At 36.5% G+C, this 22,152-nt stretch overlaps 2 protein-coding genes across 6 annotated transcripts in view; one reads left to right on the top strand and one right to left on the bottom strand.

Moving 5' to 3' along the window:
* LOC123525710 (uncharacterized) overlaps positions 1 to 7,237 on the bottom strand; it is an 82,913-nt gene extending 75,676 nt beyond the window's left edge. Inside the window, exons 1-3 of one of the 4 annotated variants that reach the window (XM_053538827.1) lie at positions 7,036 to 7,237; positions 3,641 to 3,857; positions 6 to 1,283 (exon numbers count right to left, since the gene is read on the bottom strand). In XM_053538827.1, the coding sequence (XP_053394802.1) occupies positions 6 to 1,283; positions 3,641 to 3,857; positions 7,036 to 7,059 (1,519 nt within the window). In that variant the 5' untranslated portion in view covers positions 7,060 to 7,237. The remainder of the gene's footprint in view (positions 1 to 5; positions 1,284 to 3,640; positions 3,858 to 7,035) is intronic. The other 3 variants (XM_053538825.1, XM_053538824.1, XM_053538826.1) reach the window with 3 other exon arrangements.
* A 4,257-nt stretch (positions 7,238 to 11,494) lies between these two features.
* Positions 11,495 to 22,152, top strand: part of LOC123524493 (palmitoyltransferase ZDHHC21-like) — a 33,880-nt gene continuing 23,222 nt past the window's right edge. The window contains exons 1-2 of one of the 2 annotated variants that reach the window (XM_053538828.1): positions 11,495 to 11,619; positions 14,910 to 15,239. In XM_053538828.1, the coding sequence (XP_053394803.1) occupies positions 14,969 to 15,239 (271 nt within the window). In that variant the 5' untranslated portion in view covers positions 11,495 to 11,619; positions 14,910 to 14,968. Of the gene's footprint in view, positions 11,620 to 12,419; positions 12,662 to 14,909; positions 15,240 to 22,152 lie in introns of those variants that run through there. The other variant, XM_053538829.1, reaches the window with a different exon arrangement.

The following is a 22,152-nucleotide window of genomic DNA, read 5'->3' as shown; positions in this document are numbered from 1 at the left end:
CATACTTTTTAAATGTTTCCTGGAAGCAAACACTCTGACCATATGATGTCCAATTACTGTTTCATTTTCTGACCAATCATATTTGAACTTGTAGATGCCATCTTCCTTCTTTAGCTTTGTTCCAGGGATTTCTGTGATAACCTTGTGATTCCACATGATATGTATATCTAAAAATTTATTGACCTCTCCAGTGACTCCAGCTTTAGTGACCTTGACCTTTCCTATCATCTTTGTATCCTCCCCTGTTGCTATACATGAACCTTGTTTAACTGACAACAATAATTCTCTTTTAGTAGTATGAATATTTGACATGAGACCATATTTACAGGGGCCATCTGGACCTATGACCTCTAAGCGACCTTTTTTGATCTCAAATGTCCACAAATCAGAATTCTTGTAACTTTTACCATGGGCACCAGCAAGCTCTTTAGCAGTAGTCAACTTTCCATCTGTGAGAGTGATAAAATACATACTTGCAACAGTTGAATCTTCCATTCCATTGCTATTTGAACAGAGGATAATCATTGCAGCATGACCTTGAACTTTTTCAAGAAGAACTGTGGAGACTTTTCCATCAATTGTCTGTGTCTGTGCAACAAACACATGAGACTCTTCAGCTGCCTCACTCAGGTTGTTTCTGTTATGAAATAGGCCATATCTACTTCCTTTGGGACCTGTAACTGCAAGATTTTCACCCTCTAAACTGAACTGAAACTTATCTTCACCAGCAAAAAGCTTGGACATAAATTTGTTGTCTTTAAATCCTGACTTAATCATATAGACTGCAGCAGGTGCTTCACTGCCTTCTGCTCCACTACATAAGACCATTGTTAGACCACTCCCATTCCCTGCCTCAGCATTCCAATTTCCATTTACATTGAGGGGCAAAACTGTAGGATTTCCATCATCATTCCCTTTTGTAAACATTCCATTTCTTAAATTACCATAACAACTGTCATTTGTCAGCAGACGGAGGTGGTTTGTACCAAAATTGCAATCACCAATAAGTGTACCTTGCTCGTCTTCAACTAAATAATTTTCTGCAGAAAAATGACCTTCATGAGCACGAAAAACAGATTTATGCTGGCGATGATTACAATCAAACCCACTACGTAGCAGCATAGCCTCGACATTGGTTTCTTCACCTTTTCCTCCATATGAAGTAGATATTAAGAGCAGACCAGCACAGCCTCCATGGTAACCATTGATATTAAAGTCTAGCTTGGCAAAGCAACGAACTGGCCAACCACCACTTCCTGTGCCATCTACAGTTTTCACAAAATCTGAAACATGGAAATTAGTTTGAAAAACAGCTATATCAGTAATTAATTCCTTCCTGCATTAAAACTGAAATGATCCATGAAATTTCTTTAAAATGACCTAAAGTGACGTATTACAGCACAACCCCTTTACAGCTAAAACTACTGAGAACTTGTTGCTCTAACCAGAATCATATATAATGAAAAACAAGAGCTCGTAGAACAGGAAAGGCCCCCCTTGATGCATTCAGTAACTGCACAAGGAACAGAAATTATTTGGTCACTGTGCACTGGACATTTGACGTACTGACCTCAAATCAATAATTATGGGTCATTTACCAGTCAGAAGTGTCTTCTGTATCAAATGTGATCTTAAACCAAAGCTTTCTCTAGTTATTTGGCAAAATAAAGTTCTACTGTTCTGCATCAATGTGACCCTGACCTTTGACCTACTGCCTAAAATCAATAGGGCTCATCTGCTGGTCATGATCAACGTCCCTATTAAAGGGCAAGGAAATCTTGACAATAAGTTAATTTTATATGAAAGCCATCCTCAAGCCTTTCATAGCGATGAAAGAATTTTTAAAATCGGATAACTGAAAAAGGTATGGCAGTTTGAAATTTAAGAAAATGGCTGTTCATGGCGGCAGCCATTTTATTGTGTTTATGGCAGCCATTTTATTGTGTTTATGACATCATTTACACACTGCTGAAGTCTTTATTTAACAAATAATCTTATAAATGGATTAATTCCATATGTTTCTTGAGTGTAAGATGTATAAAATGGTAATTTCTTTCATTATAGCATGAAAAGATAGAAAAATTGTTTTGCAGAAATAAGTAAATACAGTTCAGATATGTATCTAGAAATTTAATAAATCTAGATCTAGATTCTACCATTTTGTTTTTTGTTGCCATGGAAATAAAATGGCCGCCAATTTGATCAAATATTAAAATGCTCATAACTTTCTCATTTTTAAGCAGTTTTTGAAATTTTTTTTCATTTCTTTTAATGTTTCAAGAAATTCTAGCAGAAGGAATTAACATAAAAACAACCCTTTCCCTTTAAGTTTCATGATCCTAGGCCTAAGCATTCTCAAGTTATTGTCTGGAAAAGGTTTACCTGTTCCAGATCAATGTGACCTTGACCTTTGACATACTGAACTCAAAATCAATAGGGGTCATCTGCTGGTCATGACCAACCTCCCTAACAACTTCCATGATCCTAGGCCCAAGCATTCTCGAGTTATTATCCGGAAACCGTTTAACTGTTCTGTGTCACTGTGACCTTGACCTTTGACATACTGATCTCAAAATCAATAGGGAACATCTGCTGGTCATGACCAACATCCTTATCAACTTTCATGATCCTAGACCCAAGCTTTCTTGAGTTATCATCCGGAAACCATTTAACTGTTCTGGGTCACTGTGACCTTGACTTTTGACCTACCCATCTCAAAATTATAAGGGCTCATCTGCTGGTCATAAATATCCACCCTATCAACTTTCATGATCCTAGGCCTAAGTGTTCTTGAGTTATCATCCGGAAACCGTTTAACTGTTCCTGGTCAATGTGACCTTGACATTTGACCTACTGACCTCAAAATCAATAGGGGTCATCTGCTGGCCATGACCAACCGCCCTGTCAACTTTCATGATCCTAGGCCCAAACATTCTTGAGTTATCATCCGGAAACCGTTTAACTGTTCCTGGTCACTGTGACCTTGACATTTGACCAACTGACCTCAAAATCAATAGGGTTCATCTGCTGGTCATGACCAACTGCCCTGTCAACTTATATGATCCTAGGCCCAAACACTCTTCAGTTATCATCTGGAAACTGTTTAACTGTTCCGGGTCAATGTGACATTGATCTTTGGCCTACTGACCTCAAACTTAATAGAGGTCATCTGCTGGTCATGACCAATCTCCCTATCAACTTTTATGATCCTAGGCCCAAGCGTTTGAGTTATCATCCGGAAACCGTTTAACTGTTCTGGGTCACTGTGACCTTGATCTTTGACCTACTGACCTCAAAATCAATAGATGATCCTAGACACAAGCGTTCTTGAGTTGTCATCTGGAAACTGTTTGTCTACATATCAACCGACCAACAGACAGAACGGCCGATAGACATCTGCAAAATAATATACTCCTCCTTCTTCAAAGGGGGCCATAATAAAATACCTGCTTTTTTAGAAAAGTACTGGGCAGGTATATTGTTTAAGGAGAATAATTATTTACTTACAACTTCAGCCTTTGCAACAGAAAGAAAGATATGCTCCATCTGATGGACAGATGATGGATACAATGCTATCCTAGTGACAGGTAGATTACAAAAGAAAATGCAACAACTATTATTAAAAGAGAACAAAATTTACCTTTACTGTCTTCTTCACTGCCAATAAGCGACATTTTTTGTTCACTATTGTCTTGTTTTGTATCATCTTTCTTAATGTTCACCAACACTGTATCTTCGTCAGATGTTTCTTCCATCTCTACAGTATCTTTAGCATCTTTTGCCCTCTTGTTTTCCTGGAATGGAATTTCCTTATTTTCTGGCTCAGACCGGTAACCCCTCAGGATGGTTGGGGTGCTCTGTAAGAACAAAATAGCATGCATGAGTTTCAGGTATCTCAAATATGGTTTACTCATGCTGTAGATATAGAAAAAAATAGTTTAATTTACTGGTAAGGAAACAATATATACAAAACAAGAGCTGTCAGTGGACAGCGCGCTCGACTATTCTCAGTGCTTGATAGTATAATATAAGCTATGAGTAAAACTATAACATTACAATAAGCATATTGTAAGTCGAAAAGGGGCCATAATTCAGTCAAAATGCTTGATAGAGTTGCCTCCTCCTTTTTACAGACTGGGGTCATGATGGTAAACAAGTATGCAAAATATCAAAGCGATATCTCAATGGACTTCAAAAATATTTGGGGTGGTATGCAAACTTTAACATTTATTCTAAGTCGAAAAGGGGCCATAATTCAGTCAAAATGCTTGACAGAGTTGCCTCCTCCTTTTTACAGACTGGGGTCATGATGGTAAACAAGTATGCAAAATATCACGCCGACGCCGACTCCAGTGCGAGTAGGATAGCTCCCCTATTCTTCCAATAGTCGAGCTAATACATAACAAGAGCTGTCCGTAAGACATCCAATGCTCGACTATTCGAATTATTGTCCCAGAAGCAGGAAAATATTACCCTAAATGTAAAATATCTATAGAGTTTCAATCCAGTATCTGCATTAGTTTAGGAGATAGTAACTTGCATGCAAAACTTTAACCAGAAGTTTTAAGTTCAAAAAGGGACATAATTAGACCAAAATGCTTGTCAGAGTTATGGGACTTGATGCAATCAACTAGTTTTATAACCCTGAAGGCACATGTGAAGTTTCAATTTAATATCTGCATTTGTTCTGCAGATAGAACTTGCATGCAAAACTTTAACCAGAATTTTTAAGTCCAAAAGGGTGCATAATTTGCCCAAAATACAATGTCATGTCAGAGTCATAGGACCTGACCCAGTGAGGTTGGTAATTGATCTAGAAAAAAGAAAAAATAAGTTTCAAATCTATACGCCTTGAAGTAATAGCTGTATGTACCTGCATGCAAAACTTAAATCAGGATTTTTAAGTCCAAAAGGGTGCATAATTTGGCCAAAATGTAGGTCAGAGTTATGGGACTTGATTCTATCAACTAGTTTTATAACCCTGAAGACACATTGTGAAGTTTCAATTCGATATCTGCATTAGTTTTGGAGATAGTTACTTGCATGTAAAACTTTAACCAGATTTTTTACTTGCATGTAAAACTTTAACCAGATTTTTTAAGTCCGAAAGGGGGCATAATTTGCTTAAAATACATGTCAGAGTTATGGATCTTGACCCAGTGAGGTTAATTGACCTAGAAAAAGAAAAAATAAGTTTCAAAGCTGTATGCATTAAAATGATAGCCATATGTACTTAACCAAGGTTTGACGCTGACGCCAGGGTGAGTAGAATAGCTAGACTAGTCTTCAAAGCAAAAACCCCTCCAAACTGAAGAAGTTTACAGCCCTGAAATGTTTTCTTTTTATTTCATTAGAAAAATACCCTAGTTCTGGAAACTCAACTTATTCAGAATGAATATCTATAACTTATGCAAATAAACTACTCCCAAAACCAAGACAATCGTAAATCTGATTTTTGACACTTGCCTTTTGTCATGATTAGCTCACTCTAGCATGAGGCCTTAAAAGTTTAAAACTGAATATTTTTAATTAAAAAAGTAATTAAGATCAGAACTTTAAATGTACCAGGTTTCCAGGTAAACATTATGCAAGTATTTTATGCCATGTTGCATATATTCCACTGCAAAAAAAAATCTCTCCGAACAGAAATGAAACTCTGGTCTGATTGCTGTCCAGTTAAGAGAAGTACATGCACTTTAAGGTAAAAGGGAATATACAGAAACATGGTCTCCTATAAAATCACATGATTCTAAAATGCCCAATGTGCACGACATGCAGGCTACTTCTTAAAGATATCATCTGTTCATATTTGCAGACATCTCTCCCAGACAAAATGCTTCCTACTGACTTTTAATGATGTAATAACATCCCTCCTTCTGCTTCTACAGTCAGGATAAAACAATTTTCCTGTTAACTTTTAAGGTGTGTTAGAATTTCAGTGAGGACGGTCCAAACCCATCACAATAACAATTTTAGGCAAGATAATATTCAAAGGTGAACAAAACCCCACTTGCTAATGGTTTAAGCTAACAAATCCCCACCTGCCAATACTTGTTGATAATTTAAGGTGAACAAAACCCCACTTGCTAATGGTTTAAGCTAACAAATCCCCACCTGCCAATACTTGCTAATGGTTTAAGCTAACAAATCCCCACCTGCCAACACTTGTTGATAATTTAAGGTTAACTAAACCACATTTGCTTATAATTCAATCTGAAAACCCCACCAGACAATAATTTAAAATTGTCAAAGCCCCATCTGCTAATAATTTAAGCTTAACAAAACTCCACTTGCTAATAAGTTCAGCTAAACTAAACATCATTTGCTAATAATTTAAGCTGAACAAACCCTCACCTGCAAATCATTTAAGCTGAACTAAAACCAACCTGATAATAATTGAATCTTAACAAAATCCCAGTTGCTAATAAGTTTAGATAACATTATTTGCTAATAATTTAAGCTGAACAAAACCCCACTTGCTTATAATTTAAGCTAAACAAAATCCCTCCTGCTAATAATCTAAGATGAATAAATTTCCACTTTCCTAATAACTAATTAAAGCTTAACAAAACTCCACCTGCCAATAATTTATACTTAACAAAGCCCCACTTGCTAATAATTTAAGCTGAACAGAACCCCATTTGCTAATATGTTAGGCGGAACAAACCTCTCTCAATTATCATTTAAGATAGAAAGTCCTTGACAAAACTGAAAAAAACTTTTCCCACTGTAGAGTTATCAAGGGAGATCCTACCTGTTCAAAATCACGACAAGGTATTGATAATCTGCTTATCTACATTATAAATTCTTAGCTCAGTTATCCACCAAGAAGTCTATTTCCATAAAACAATAAATTGTAATTTACGTCTATAACAACTATTTGATGAAGTGGACAAAACCCCTTCACAACTTTTTTTGAGTCAAACACTCATCATAACTTAACAAGCTCATATATATGAAACTATATGGTACGAAGTATCTGTTATATAGGTACTAGCATATTACAATGTATTTATACTGATGAATAACAGTTACCTTTTTTGATGATCCTGACCCCATGTTTCTATTTTTTTTAGATTTCACCAAGGATGCAATGTTAAAATTTTCACCATTTCTGAAATAAAAAATGTCAACATAACATTCAAATAAACTGAAATATTATAATTTTATGGAAAAATTTCAGTACTTTCATTCATTGAATATGAAATTCATTTTACATGCACAAAATGAGTTTTCAGTTATTTTTACCAGGTTGAAAATTAAATATACATGTTTACTGATCCAGTTATTGACCTATAGCCTGCACATACACATGTGACACATGAAAATGTACGGTATTAAACTATTGTTACATGTAGCATGGTTCATACATTCTGTCTTTGAAAACTTACAGAAACATATCAGGTACAATGAGCTAATGCTACAGTACAAAACAAAAGCTGGATTTGAAAAACACATATGTTCCTAACATGGCATACATTAGTGCCAATTCCGGGATTCCAGTTACCTCCCCTGATGGTTAGTCCACAGAGTCACAACCAAAAGCATTATCAAGATATTTCAGCTTTCCAGACATAATTTCCAGACAAAACAGTGATGACTTAATGGCGAGAAGAAAAACATTTCCGAATAGCAAATTTTCTCTTGTATATGGTTTTGTGCAACACATGATATGTCACATTGCAAGCATTTCACAGTACCCAAAGAAATTCACCCACTGACCTATATCATCGAAAGAAATTATCAAGTTTTACAACTTCAACTGGAGAAACATTTGAAATTAATCTATTTAAATAAACAATTAAGCAGTATGTAAATTAACTAAAAAACACACCAAAATGGCTGCCTGGTCAGTGCAAACTATCATAATTGCCTTTTTCAACAGTGTTCATATTTTGAAAATTCTTTCGACATTTTAAAAGGCTAACTTTCAAGCTTTCCTATCCCTTTTTACTTGTAATAGTTTCAATTATTTCATTTATTCATTTTATTTTGTTTGGTTTAACGTTGCACCAACACAATTATAGGTCATATGGCAACTTTCCAGCTTTGATGGTGGAAGAACCCAGGTGCCCCTCTGTGCATTATTTCATTACGAGCATGCACCTGGATAGAACCACCGACCTTCCGTAAGCCAGCTGGATGGCTTCCTAACATGAAGAATTCAACGCCCCAAGTGAGGCTCGAACCCACCTCGATGAGGGGCAAGTGATTTAAAGCCAGCGACCTTAACCACTCAGCCATGGAGGCCCCTCTCAATTATTTTAATCACCTAGTTTGCCATTATCCCCTACTGGTTGAAACCAGTTTTAGAGACAACAAGAATGCACATTTCGATCTGTCCTTCCATTCATTTGCACTTTTGTGTCCAGTCCATAACTCTTGTCATCAATCAGCTCTCACTCAGGTTGGAGACATATTGGATATGAAATTTTATTGGCGATTTCTGTTAGTCACTGTTATTTACTTTAGCAATAAAACCAAATTAGCAATTTATGTTCAAAATTCAAATCTAAAGTACTAAAGAAAAGCATAAGTTTATTATTTCATAATCCTTCAATCACATAAAAAAAACACAAAAATTGATTAAGATTTTATTACTACTCTCAAATGACTAATTACTATTGATAATTTAATAAAGTTGCGATTGTAATTTTCTTGGGATTACAGGATAACAAAATACTTCTGTTTCCAGTCACTTGCAATGTATTTAAAACAACGAAAAAAACGAGAGCAAAGTTTCAAAATCTTAAATTCATCTGTTTGGAACGACCATGTTGACTCTATATCCAAAAAAGCCAACAACAGTCTCTCGTTCCTCAGGCGGAACCTGACCAGCTGCCCTTCCAACATCAAGGCTCAATGCTACAAGTCCCTGGTCAGAGCAATCATGGAATATGCAGCTCCTGCATGGGACCCACACACCACTAACAACATCAGTAAGCTGGAAGCAGTCCAAAGACGTGCAGCCCGGTTCGTAACCGGTGACTACCGCCGCACAAGTAGTACCAGCCAGATGATTTCCACTCTAGGATGGCAATCACTCCAACAACGTAGAGCTGACAGTAAGCTGATTCTAGCGTACAGGATCACACATTGTCTCGTGGACATACCCGCATTGGCATATTTCCACCCTGCCACAATGGCAACTCGAGGACATACCTCGAAGTACTATTTACCATTCTGTCGTACAGAACTACTCCGCCATTCCTTCTTCCCATCTGCCATTCGACTTTGGAATCAACTTCCGGAAGAAGTTGCCATCTCCCAGACCTTAGACAGCTTCAAGGCGGGACTCCAGGGCCTCCAACACTAGACACACTTCATGATTTTATCGTCTATTAAATCTGCACAATGTTTACGCCTCACAGTCACCTTGTACATAGTTCACCAATTGCGTCGATGCTCCAGAGTGGGCCCTGTACTTTATCCAGAAGAAGAAGAAGAAGAAGTTTTTGATAGATAAATTAAAGTTTCCTCTCTGCAAATACCGTTTTCAGTATTCATATTATTATTATGTTTCCCCGCTCTCTGGGGGAGACATATTGTTTTTGCCCTGTTCGTCCGTCTGTCTGTACGTCACACTTCATTTCCGAGCAATAACTGGAGAACCATTTGACCTAGAACCTACAAACTTCATAGGGTTGTAGGGCTGCTGGAGTAGACGACCCCTATTGTTTTTGGGTTCACTCCATCAAAGGTCAAGGTCACAGGGGCCTGAACATTGAAAACCATTTCCGATCAATAACTAGAGAACCACTTGACCCAGAATGTTGAAACTTCATAGGGTGATTGGTCATGAAGAGTAGATGACCCCTATTGTTTTTGGGGTCACTCCATCAAAGGTCAAGGTCACAGGGGCCTGAACATTGAAAACCATTTCCGATCAATAACTAGAGAACCACTTGACCCAGAATGTTGAAACTTCATAGGGTGATTGGTCATGAATAGTAGATGACCCCTATTGTTTTTGGGATCACTCTGTCAAAGGTCAAGGTCACAGGGGCCTGAACATTGAAAACCATTTCCGATCAATAACTAGAGAACCACTTGACCAAGAATGTTAAAACTTCATAGGATGATTGGTCATGTAGAGTAGATGACCCCTATTGTTTTTGGGGTCACTCCGTCAAAGATCAAGGTCACAGGGGCCTGAACATTGAAAACCATTTCCGATCAATAACTTAAGTACCACTTGATCCAGAATGTTGAAACTTCATAGGATGATTGTACATGCAAAGTAGATGATCCCTATTGATTTTGGGGTCACTCCGTCAAAGATCAAGGTCACAGGGGCCTGAACATTGAAAACCATTTCTGGTCAGTAACTTGAAAACCACTTGACCCAGAATGTTGAAACTTCATAGGATGATTGTTCATGCAGAATAAATGACCCTGTTGTTTTTGGGGTCACTCCGTTAAAGGTCAAGGTCACAGGGGCCTGAACATTGATAACCATTTCCGATCAATAACTTCAGAACCTCTTGATCCAGAATGTTGAAATTTCATAGGATGATTGAACATGCAGAGTAGATGACCCCTATCGATTTTGGGGTCACTCTGTTAAAGGTCAAGGCCACAGGAGCCTGAACATGGAAAACAATTTCCGATCAATAACTTGAGAACCACTTGACCCAGAATGTTGAAACTTCATAGGATGATTAAACATGCGTAGTAGATGATCCCTATATTTTTTTATGGTCAGTCTATTAAAGGTCAAGGTCACAGGGGCCTGGTCATGTAAAATCATTTCTGGAGAATAACTTGAGAACCACTTGACCTAGAATGTTGAAACTTAATAGGATGATTGGACATGCAGAGTAGATGACCCCTATTTATTTTGAGGTCACTTGATCAAAGGTCAAGGTCACAGGAGCCTGAACAGTGACTTGAAAACCACTAGGCCAATAGTGTTGAAATTTAGCGGGATGACTGAACATGCCAAGTAGATGATCCCTATTGCAGCCAACCATCAGTGTCTCTTTGACTTTCGCTCCTGACCCCTATTGACTTCTTGCCTATAGGACTTTGAATTGGGGGAGACATGTGCTTTTTTACAAAAGCAATTTCTAGTTTATTACTGGACCTCTAGACAGTCCTACACAGAATGTCTTGTGGTCCAGTAACCATCCCTCTGGACTCTGGGTCTAAAGGTTCAGTCATTCATTTCTTTTGTCCATTCATTTATCTTGTCAAACAAGCACAGCGACATACCGGAATGATCACTGAAATTAAGAGAGTAAATACTGAAGTATTTATACGTAGTTTTTTTTTAAAATCAGTCTGCAGAGAAAAATTCCAGAAAATGTTCTTAAAAATGGATGGAATGACATATGACACTTCAGTTTGCACCTTCTATAATCTGTACATTTATATGCAAAAGTTATCTCCCTTTGTAAACATTGCCGTTGCCAACACAAGCAAATAGATCTACCACTAATCTGCATCACACCGACACAAAAATCTTCAGACTGAAAAGAAGTTAAAAACTTATAATTCAAAAATCGAAATCTCCCTTATTCAAAAGCAAACTGTGTTCAAAATGATTCTCACATTTGCAGAACTTCTAAATAGGTAGAAAATCATTACAACACCGTCTTGTAAAAATGTTTACTTCCGGTATGTGGAAATAGGAGTTTTATGTGTTTTGTCCTTTTTTATGCATAAATAATACAAGTAACTATTAGGAAGTTAAAAGTTTAATTAAACTGAGTATATTGTTCTAGAAAAAAAAACATATGAATAAAAAGAATAACAGGATTTCTTTTTTTTAACAAATTGTCATATAATTTCGCGATCTAATAAAAACATATTTGGTTTGTCAGATTGTAATGTTTTGAGTTATGAACATTTCCTAACATTCTAACATTAAATACCATCTAAGAGTTTGGAAAAACTATCCAAGATCATCATAAAACATCCAGTATGAGTATATTCGAGATGATTGGGATCTGTAATACAACCTGTAGAAGTAGAAAACTACAAGCAAAGAGCTATAAAATAAACAGATCGGCAACTTGAAAGGCATATAGAACAAATCTCGCCAACATCCCGTGACAACTGAATGAGATCTCGCTGTAAGCGTCTGTTGATCATGATTGATCAAGTCAGCAAACGCTTTGAAATAAGGTTACTTTCGGATCATTTGTTTATCATGATAATGGTGCATTTTTAATGTTATTAGTATTTTCTGCACGGGGAAGGAATGAATTTATGATTGAAAGTCTGAGAAATCAACAGCTTTCGTTTGAAAAAGGACTCAAATTGGTTTATTATGTGCCGGACGATCCACCAGTTTTATACTTCAGTAAGCGTCTGTTGATCTGATCATGATTGATCAAGTCAGCAAACGCTTTGAAATAAGATAACACGCTAACACGAGATGACGCGGGATTATCCCAAGTTGCCATTCTGTGTATTTTATAGTTCTTTGCTACAAGAGATAACATTCTATCTTGGCTTTACAGCCATACACTTTCATGCACGTCAAGTGACAAAGATTGTTAGTAGAAAATAAAAGAAAATTGGGCCAAATAAAAGGGAAAGGAAAATTTGTTAGTGATTTAAAAGAGGGGTGAAGAGCAAGGTTATGGTGAAGTATGTTCAATGGTGCAAACAGCGACATTGGACTGCTCAAGGGTTGGAAGGAAGAGAATGTCAGGTGAAAGACTATTTCATAGGACTATAGTCCTTGGGGAAAAAGAGTATTTGTAACTAGTGTTTCCTGCAGGCCTTTTTAACATGGCACAGTGCCATGCCCCTTTTGAAGTGCCGCCATACTGCCCTTCAAACTGCCCTTTTGAACCACATGCCCTTTTATTGTACCCCCTGACAACAAAGTTGTAAGGGGGGGTATACTGGTTTCAGGTTGTCTGTCTGGCCGTCTGTCCGTAGACGCAATCTTGTGCACACCATCTCTCCTTATCCCCTTGACAGAATTAAATGAAACTTCACACAAGTGATCAGTACCAACAGTAGTTGTGCATGGGGCATGTTAGGTTCTTTTAGAAAAAAAATTTGCAGAGTTATGGGACTTTTGTTTTTTTGTTACTATACTATATACATAGACACAATCTTATGCCCACCATCTCTCCTCATCCCCTTGACACAATTTAATGAAACTTCACACAAGTGATCAGTACCAACAGTAGTTGTGCATGGGGCATGTTAGGTTCTTTTAGAAATTTTTTTTTGCAGAGTTATGGGACTTTGTTTTTTTTTTTGTTACTATACTATATACATAGACACAATCTTGTGCGCACCATCTCTCCTCATCCCCTTGACACAATTTAATGAAACTTCACACAAGTGATCAGTAACAACAGTAGTTGTGCATGGGGCATGTTAGGTTCTTTCAGTGGCAAAAATTGCAGAGTTATGGGACTTGTTTCTTGTTAACATACTATGTACATACAGTCTGCATATGCAAAGTTGTAAGGGGGGGTATACTGGTTTCAGGTTGTCTGTCTGGCCGTCTGTCCGTAGACGCAATCTTGTGCACACCATTTCTCCTTATCCCCTTGACAGAATTAAATGAAACTTCACACAAGTGATCAGTACCAACCCTAGTTGTGCATGGTGCATGTTACATTCTTTTAGATAAATATTCTGCATAGTTATGGGACTTTGTTTTTTGTTACTATACTGTATACATACAGTCTATATACATAAAGTCCACATAATTATGCAATCTTGTGTGCGTCAAATTGCAATGTACTGTGTCAGTGCATGCGGGGGGGGGGGGGGGGGGGGTTACATTCATCACCTTTAGTGATAGCTCTAGTTTTATCAGGCTTGTATAGAAGTCTATGAAACAAAATATTAAGTTGTTTTTTTCAGGTCCTCAAAAGTACTGTTTTTCACTTACGACCTTTTATTTCTGGAGTGTCCTGTTAATACACATAAAACTGTTAATTTCATGTTTACATAAAATATATGAAGTAATTATTCATGTTTTCTAGATTATGAAATTTGGATCTAATACACTTTAAGCCCACCCGCTTATCTCAATAGGGAGAGCGTTGGTCTACGGATCACGGGGTCGCGAGTTCGATCCTCGAGCAGGGCGTATGTTTTCCGTGGCGATTTGATAAAAGACATTGTGTCTGAAATCATTCGTCCTCCACCTCTGATAATTCATGTGAGAAAGTTGGCAGTTATGTGCGGAGAATAGGTTTGTACTGGTACAGAATCCAGGAACACTGCTTAGGTTTACCCGCCGTTACATGACTGAAATACCGTTGAAAAACGGCGTTAAACCCAAAACAAACAAACAAATAAATACACCTTTAATGTTTTAATGTTTTTTTACTCAATCTCTGCTGTTACTAACTTAAATTGTTTTCCGACATCATCATCATCCACATTGTGTGAGGGTATTGATCACTCCAGTAATAGCTCTAGTTTCCTCTAGTATACCATATTTCACTATCAAGCATCAAAATAGTCAAGTGCACAATCTACTCTTATTTAACCTATAATACAACTACATGTACATTGAATATATACTTGTATGAAAATAGGCTTTTTATTGACTAAAACAGTTTAAGTTTGAGGTATTCATACATCATTTGTCCAGTTACGTGATGATTTACCCAGAAATGTTAATGTATAGTAAGTGATAATTTCTAGTATATACCATATTCCAACATTATCATGCATGTTGTGGGTTTTTTTGTTTGTTAAAAGGCTGACAATTTGGTTTATTGTTTAGTCACTCCCAGTAGTTAGTAGGTGTAAATGCAGATGCTTCAAGATAACCTTAGATCACCTACCACAAATACACAGTGTTAGTGCAAGATATACCCATTTTTATTTATGTGTAATAGCAGATTCGTAAATCCACGACAGCTTTTATCTGTACACTTGTTATATTGAAACTATAAGTATTTCATGGTTTTACATTTCAGAGACTAGAGCAGGTGCCTGTTGATTTGTCTCAAGTCTTATGTTTGCAATCTGATGAACAATGCCATTCCCCATTCAGGATCCAAATGACCCAGTATTGGCATCTCTAAAACAATCTCTTGGACTTCACCAGCAGTGCTCTGATTCAGAGTACAATCCAAACACAGTGAAAGTGCCTCTTCTTGGTGAGATCCAATGTGTACGAGATAAAGATGGTTTTTTGTTGTTGTCGGCAATTGTTGCATACTGGGTATATGGTATATGGTCATCATACTATGTGATTATAGAACCTCACTGGAGAGACGGACTCATTGCTGATTGGGTTGTCTATTGTAAGTTTTATCTTTTCATACAATGTAATAAAATAAAAAAGCTTATTATTTATTTTAAGCTTAGACTGACAGATCACTGACTGTATAGTCTGTATATCCCTTTATCATCTCAATATACTTTGATGATTGACAGTTCTTTTTCTTTCTTACTAAACAGAGCACGATTGTGTTTTTGATAACTAAAATCTTTTGAACACCTTAGCACATTGCTTTTCTTATAAACTGGCATATTTACTTCCAAACAAAACAGCTAACCTGTCATTTCTTTTTGTGCGTATATCTCACAAATTACTGAAAGTTGTTTTTTGAAATTCAGTGTATGCTCAGAGCAATATGATGTCAGTTACATTTCAAACTTGTTTATGATATTTATAATAATATTTTATCATTTCCTGGTTAAATTCAAAATCTATACCTCAGTATTCTTATAAATGTCACAGGGCCTCCCCTGGGCGTCAGAAAGTTGTAGCCACTTTCTTGGAGAAATTGCCAAATGGAAGCTGAACTGCTAAAATTTGACCACATTTTAATAGATCAAAAGGATTTAAAAATACCAAGACAACACATTCTTGACTAGTTTCGACCTTTATGTCTTCGTCAGAAATAACAACTTACAAAACAAACGACGTCACGTCCGTTTGGACGCGAACGTCAACGTGACAAAAAGCGCAAATATAGAATATATTTGTATTAATGTACATATAGATACGGATCATAATGATACGGCGGGTATTTATCGAAAACATATTTCTTCAATATGAAGCAGAGAAAAAATAAAACCCAACATATCTACATGACAAATTTTGAAGTATACATGTGAAGCATAAGCGAGAATTAACGATAGATCTACTTATAATTATATAAATAGTAAAATAACATTAATTTAAAAGCTAACCGCAACATATATATTACAGAAACAATCAAAAATTAAAAACTTTCATTAAAATACGATTAAAGACAAAATGCAGTCAAACGGCGGAAAAGGGAACCTTGAAGCAGTAATAAGGGGAGGTAATAAAACGGCAATAAATATCAAAATTGCTGGAAAATAGAGCCGATATATTCTTAACTTCTACAGAATTATTAATATTATTTTAAAGTTAGAAAATATATTAAAAACAATACTATACAGTGAAAATATTTAACCTGTAGGGATTTATGAAAAAGTTAGTATATAAGACCCTATTAAATGTTACTTGGTAACTGTAATCACATAGTAAACAATACGCTGGTGTTCATGCCAGATGGGTGCACGGTATTTAACCGGTGAATCCAGGACGTTTAACGTAATAACCTATCTAAATCATTATCAACAATGTCAATTGGTAAAAAACTGAAATCATCTAAATTGTGATGAGTACTGTTGAAATGGGCAGCCACACCGCTAGCATATGCTGGATCGCTGAAATTGTTAATGTCAAATTTATGACTGTTCATACGTTTAGAAACCTGTTGTCGTGTTTGACCCACATATTGCATGTTGCACTTTTTACAAGTTATGACATAAATGACATTTGATGATGTGCAGTCTGTATTAAATCTAAGTTTATACATAGAAGAATTAGAAGAACTAACGAATTCATCAGTTTCTACTATCTTGCTACAATGTGTACATCTAGGTCGGTAGCATTTGCTGAACGGGCGCTGATGGGGGTAGGGGGCATTGCAGAATATCTAGACTTTACAAGGAGTCTTTAAGATTTTTACCACGTTTGTATGCAAACACGGGTCTAGAGGAATGCAACTGTTGGACTGAGACATTTGGCGATAGTTTAAATAAATCCCAGTATTTATGTATGATACTACCAATGTTAGGGAGGGAGGGATTATATTCAGTAACAAAAGGCACAATATCAACCTGATCAGAATTGTTATTGTATTTCAGAGCTTCGTCTTGTGTAACATTATGCATCTTGTTAAATGCAGCATCTATTACACTGTCTGGGTAATTTCTGGATTTGAAAAATTTCACGTAGAGTGTCCAGAGATTTAGCAAATTGATTATCGTCAGATATAATACGACGATATCGCTTATGCCTGACTGTAGGGAATACCGTCTTTACAATCTTTGGATGATTAGAGGAGTAGAGAAGGTACTGATGGATGTTAGTATTTTTAACATGTACATTGGTGCATATGTTATTACTGGTATCTTTCGTAAGATCAACATCCAGGAATGACACATGTTTCGTTGAAATTTCATACGTGAATTTAATAGAGCTATGTAATTCATTAAGGGCTTTAACAAAGCTATTCAATTCGTCGAGTGAATGATCCCAGATCATGAAAACAATCATCCAGAAACCGAAGCCACAAAGTAGGTCTCAGCTGCTGGCTTTGTAAAAAGTCTTGCTCTAACTTACCCATGAACAATAATGCATAGGTAGGGGCGAACGGACTGCCCATGGCCGTCCCCATTGTTTGAATGTAATTATCACCATTGAACTGAAAATGGTTATTCTTAAGTGTAAGTTCAATAAGTTTACATATACTTTTACGGACAAACTAGTATCAGACAGACTCTTGTCCCTGTTTAAGAAAAATCTGCAGGCTTCAATACCCTCATCATGTGGAATGTTCGTATATAGAGAGGTTACATCCAAAGTCACCAAATAACTGTTGGATGATAAACTGCAATTCTTAAGTTTTGAAAGGAAATCCGTAGTATCTTTGACATACGAAGGTAATGATTGCATATGTGGTTGCAATACATAGTCTAGATATTTAGATATGTTATCAGTAGGGGAATTGCATGCAGATACTATGGGCCTACCTGGATATCCTAATGGCAAAGAATTATCTTTACATTTATGTAGTTTGGGTAAAATGTAAAAATGGGGTATACGTATCTTTTCTGGAAAAGTGTCAAATTCCTCTTTCAAAAATTCTTCACATTCGGAAATTTCATCCATACATTCACATACATTACGTTTCACTGTTTCTGCAATATTGCTATCAAGTTTTTCCACACCCTATTACCTGATGTCCACCACGCCGAGGGATGCGGCTGCCACAGAGGTCAGAAATCAATAACGATGAGTAGTGGTGTTAGTCTTTTGAGCTGTATTTTTTCATTTCGACTTTCCATGAAAATATTCTGATGGAAGCATACGTGTAAATGCCTTAACATATTATATAACTAATCCTGGTCGCCAACTTCGCGAAATAAAGAAGTATTCAACAGTTTAAATTGGACGTTTATTAAAATTGATGCGAAAATCATATTTCAACGGCCCATTCGAAGTGTTTACGAAATATTTTGATCGAATTTACCTCACAAGTCAAACGACCAATCATCTGGGATAATCCTGGCAAGTTTCAAGTCTGTCCGTACGTCTACAAACCGACGTTATGACCCTCCAAAGGGACCTGGTATAGTCACGTATGATAAACTTTACCGCAGAGGGCATTTTTAAATGATGCCCATCCCACCGAGGAGTCAAAATATAGGATATCGTTTACGACAGAGGGAAATTTGGTGTAAAAAACGTCTATTTTGGCTGATTGTTTCGCTTTTAAGTCTTGGAGGTCATGGAATCATTTGCAGTATACATTGTTTATATACTTATGTTTAAAAATGGGCGATTTTCAATGGCGAACAACCGCTGTAACACAGTGTTAATCAGTCTAGATTGTATTTCTACCTCCGACATTGCATACTATCTGCTACATGTATAGATTGGTTCTGCTGCTGATTGTAAATGTTCATTTTGTAATTCAGTTTTCTTTATGATGAAATATACAGAAATAATGATATCTTAAGTCCTGATACCTGCGTTCTTGCAGGATTCTGTGTTGAAGTTACGGTTAATAGTAGGTATTAAATCGTTTTGCATTTATTATATACAGCTTTCATTTAAATACACATCAGATCATATAGTTAAACACAGTTTGTCGAGTAGTATATTTAAGCATATATATTTGAAATGCATGAGAATCGTTTAAAAAAAAAGCTAAGACACTGATATGCAGCTTACGCTAGAGTGATTGACCATTTAAGTACATGGAACTGGAATAAGATGAAAACATTTGGAATGCTGGATATAGGACAGAAAACATATACCGACGTGATTCCAAATGAAGGTGAAATATTCATTTCTATGACCACGTGTGGGCATGTATCGAAGTTACAGGGCAAAATAACAAAACTGAATACATCTTTAAAGTTTTCAAGAGAGATCGATCAGAATGAAATCTTCATTTCAGATAGTAACTCGGTAATAACAGATGGTTTAGTTATTTCCATTGCATTTTGATAGATCTCTCTTGACATGACAATTAATTACATGGTCAATTACTCCAGTGTTTACTTCAAAATCATTGTTACAGTAATAACACGTGTATGCCTTCATCTTTGGTTCTGAAATTGAATACAAAATAAATTGTTTAGAACATTTCTGTAAACGATTAATGAATAACAGCTTTATTTAGAACCGATCACTTGACTTATGCCACTGACAACAAATATATTTAAATTTTCTAGCCTAACGGATCATTTATGTAGGACTATGTTACTATCAGTAGCCTCTTAGTATGAAAGCTTGATAATGCAAAACAATTTGATATTTAATATTAACCTATATTCAACACTGAATCCAGCAAGAACGCAAGTACCAGGACTTAGGATTTCATTGCTGGCAGCAAATGTCTGTATATTATGATAAAAAAGAAACAAAAATGATTTTACAAAACGAAGACTTTCAGTGGCAAAACAACTCTATACATGTACAGTATCAAATTGTATGCAATGTAGGATATATATAGACTGATTGCAAAACGATTTATCATTTAATATAAACCGTAAATTCAACACTGAATCCAGAAAAAACGCAAGTACCGATACCATCAGGACTTGCGATAGGATAAGATATCATTATTTCTGTATATTTCATGATAAAAGAAATTGAATACAAAACGAAGACTAATAATAGCAAAACTACGTCGGAGATACATAGAAGTTCAATCTAGACTGATTAACACCGTGTTACAGCAGTGTTCGCCATTGAAAATCGCCCATTTTTAAACACAAGTATAAACAATGCATACTGCAAATAATTCCATGACCTCCCAGGTCTCAAAAGCAAACAAACAGCCGAAATAGACGTTTTTACACCAAATTTCCCTCTGTCGTAAACGATATCCTATATTTTGACTCCTCGGCGGAATGGGCATCATTTAAAAATGCCCTCTGCGGTAAAGTTTATCATACGTGACTGTACCCGGGTCCCTTTGGAGGGTCATAACGTCGGTGTAGACGTACGGACAGACTTGAAACTTGCCAGGATTATCCCCAGATGATTGGTCGTTTGACGTGTGAGGTAAACCCGATCAAATTATCTTGTAAACACTTCGAATTGGGCCGTTGAATATGATTTTCTCATCAATTTTAATAAACGTCCAATTTAAACAGCTGAATACTTCTTTATTTCGCAAAGTTGGCGACCAGGATTAATCATATAATATGTTTAGGCATTTACACATATGCCTGCACCAGAATATCTTCATGGAAAGTCGAAATGAAAAAATACAGCTAAAAAATCTAAGAGCACTATTTACAGTTATTGATTTCCTACCTCTGTGGCAGCCGCATCCCTCGGCGTGGTGGACATCAGGTAATAGGGTGTGTTTTCGTAATACTTGTCATTGTTGAGATGTCTATGTACTTCCTGTTGATACTCATCAGCAGGGACTGCGTTTTAGGCGAAGTTGAGCGAAAACTTCGCTTTAAAATATTTCACTTCGCCCTTCCCGCCCAGAAAAGCGAAGTTCAAGTCGCCCTAAAATTGGATGAAAGGAAAACATAATCGGCAATAAAGTGCGCCGATATTATACATCTCGGTTATGTAAAGTCTGTAAACACAATACGCAATACACAGGATGTCACCGGGAGGCACGCGCGGCGAAACGTGTCCATGACAACAAAAGATGATCACTCGGTTTCAGATTGACGCCGCATGATAAGCTGCTAATTGTTTGCATTTAATGTGATTGCAGTAAACGATAATTAAAGAATGAAAGAGTAATAATTAAAGCTGACCGACATCGGAGATCAGAGAGCCCGAAAACTTCGTAAAACGGCGATAATTAACTTCCGAATTACAAACCTAATTACGTGTCAGTCGGCGCGTGGAGTGATTGACATCTGTCAGTAGCTAATTAACATACGACGCTCCGCCTACTGTCATACTTAGTTTGTGGCAGCGAACAATTGAAATTCACCGAGATTTTGATTCACAATGCAGAACTTCGAACTCGAGACGCATTTCGCGGATCGAGCCGACGCACGGGACACTTTTTTTGTGCGGGTCAACTACGAGTTTTTCTTGATTTTCGCAGGTCAAAACACGGAACCTCGGGTCAACCGAACGCCCTTAGTACTTGTCTTATCCAGTTATTCTTGTTTTCAGATAAAAATCGTTTCGAAATTTTTATTGCCATCACACATCACAGTGTAGACTACCCGTTACTCCCGACGTTTATTTTTCAATTGGGATCTGCTTACTATTCTTCTCTTTCATTAAAAACATATATAAGTTAAATATATGGCCCTTGACAAACTTTTAAATTTGTTGTTTGATAAAAATAGCAGACAACTCTTTTTAGTTAATTCTGAAATGTGTTAAAGGAGGTAATACATTTAACCAATTTTTAGATTTTTATGTCAAAATATGTAGTTTTAAAAAATATTGCCCCTGATTTTTAAGTATTTTATCTACTGATCAATACAAATAACATTTCATTGTAAGATTGAGAGTTTTTTAAACTCTGTAGTTTGTCAAATTGAAGGAACATAAAAAAAATTTAAACTCAAAATGCTCACATACCTGAAAAAGCTGCTCTAGGAAGGAAAAAATTTAATCCAAGAAATATTAAGTACTGATTACATGAGGAAAGATTTGTTGTGTCAAGTTGT

The sequence above is a fragment of the Mercenaria mercenaria genome, chromosome 3 (genome assembly GCF_021730395.1).
Source record: "Mercenaria mercenaria strain notata chromosome 3, MADL_Memer_1, whole genome shotgun sequence".
NCBI classification, from domain to species: Eukaryota; Metazoa; Mollusca; class Bivalvia; order Venerida; family Veneridae; genus Mercenaria; species Mercenaria mercenaria.
Note: the sequence above shows the minus strand (reverse complement) of the source record. Positions and strands in the feature narration are given on the sequence as shown.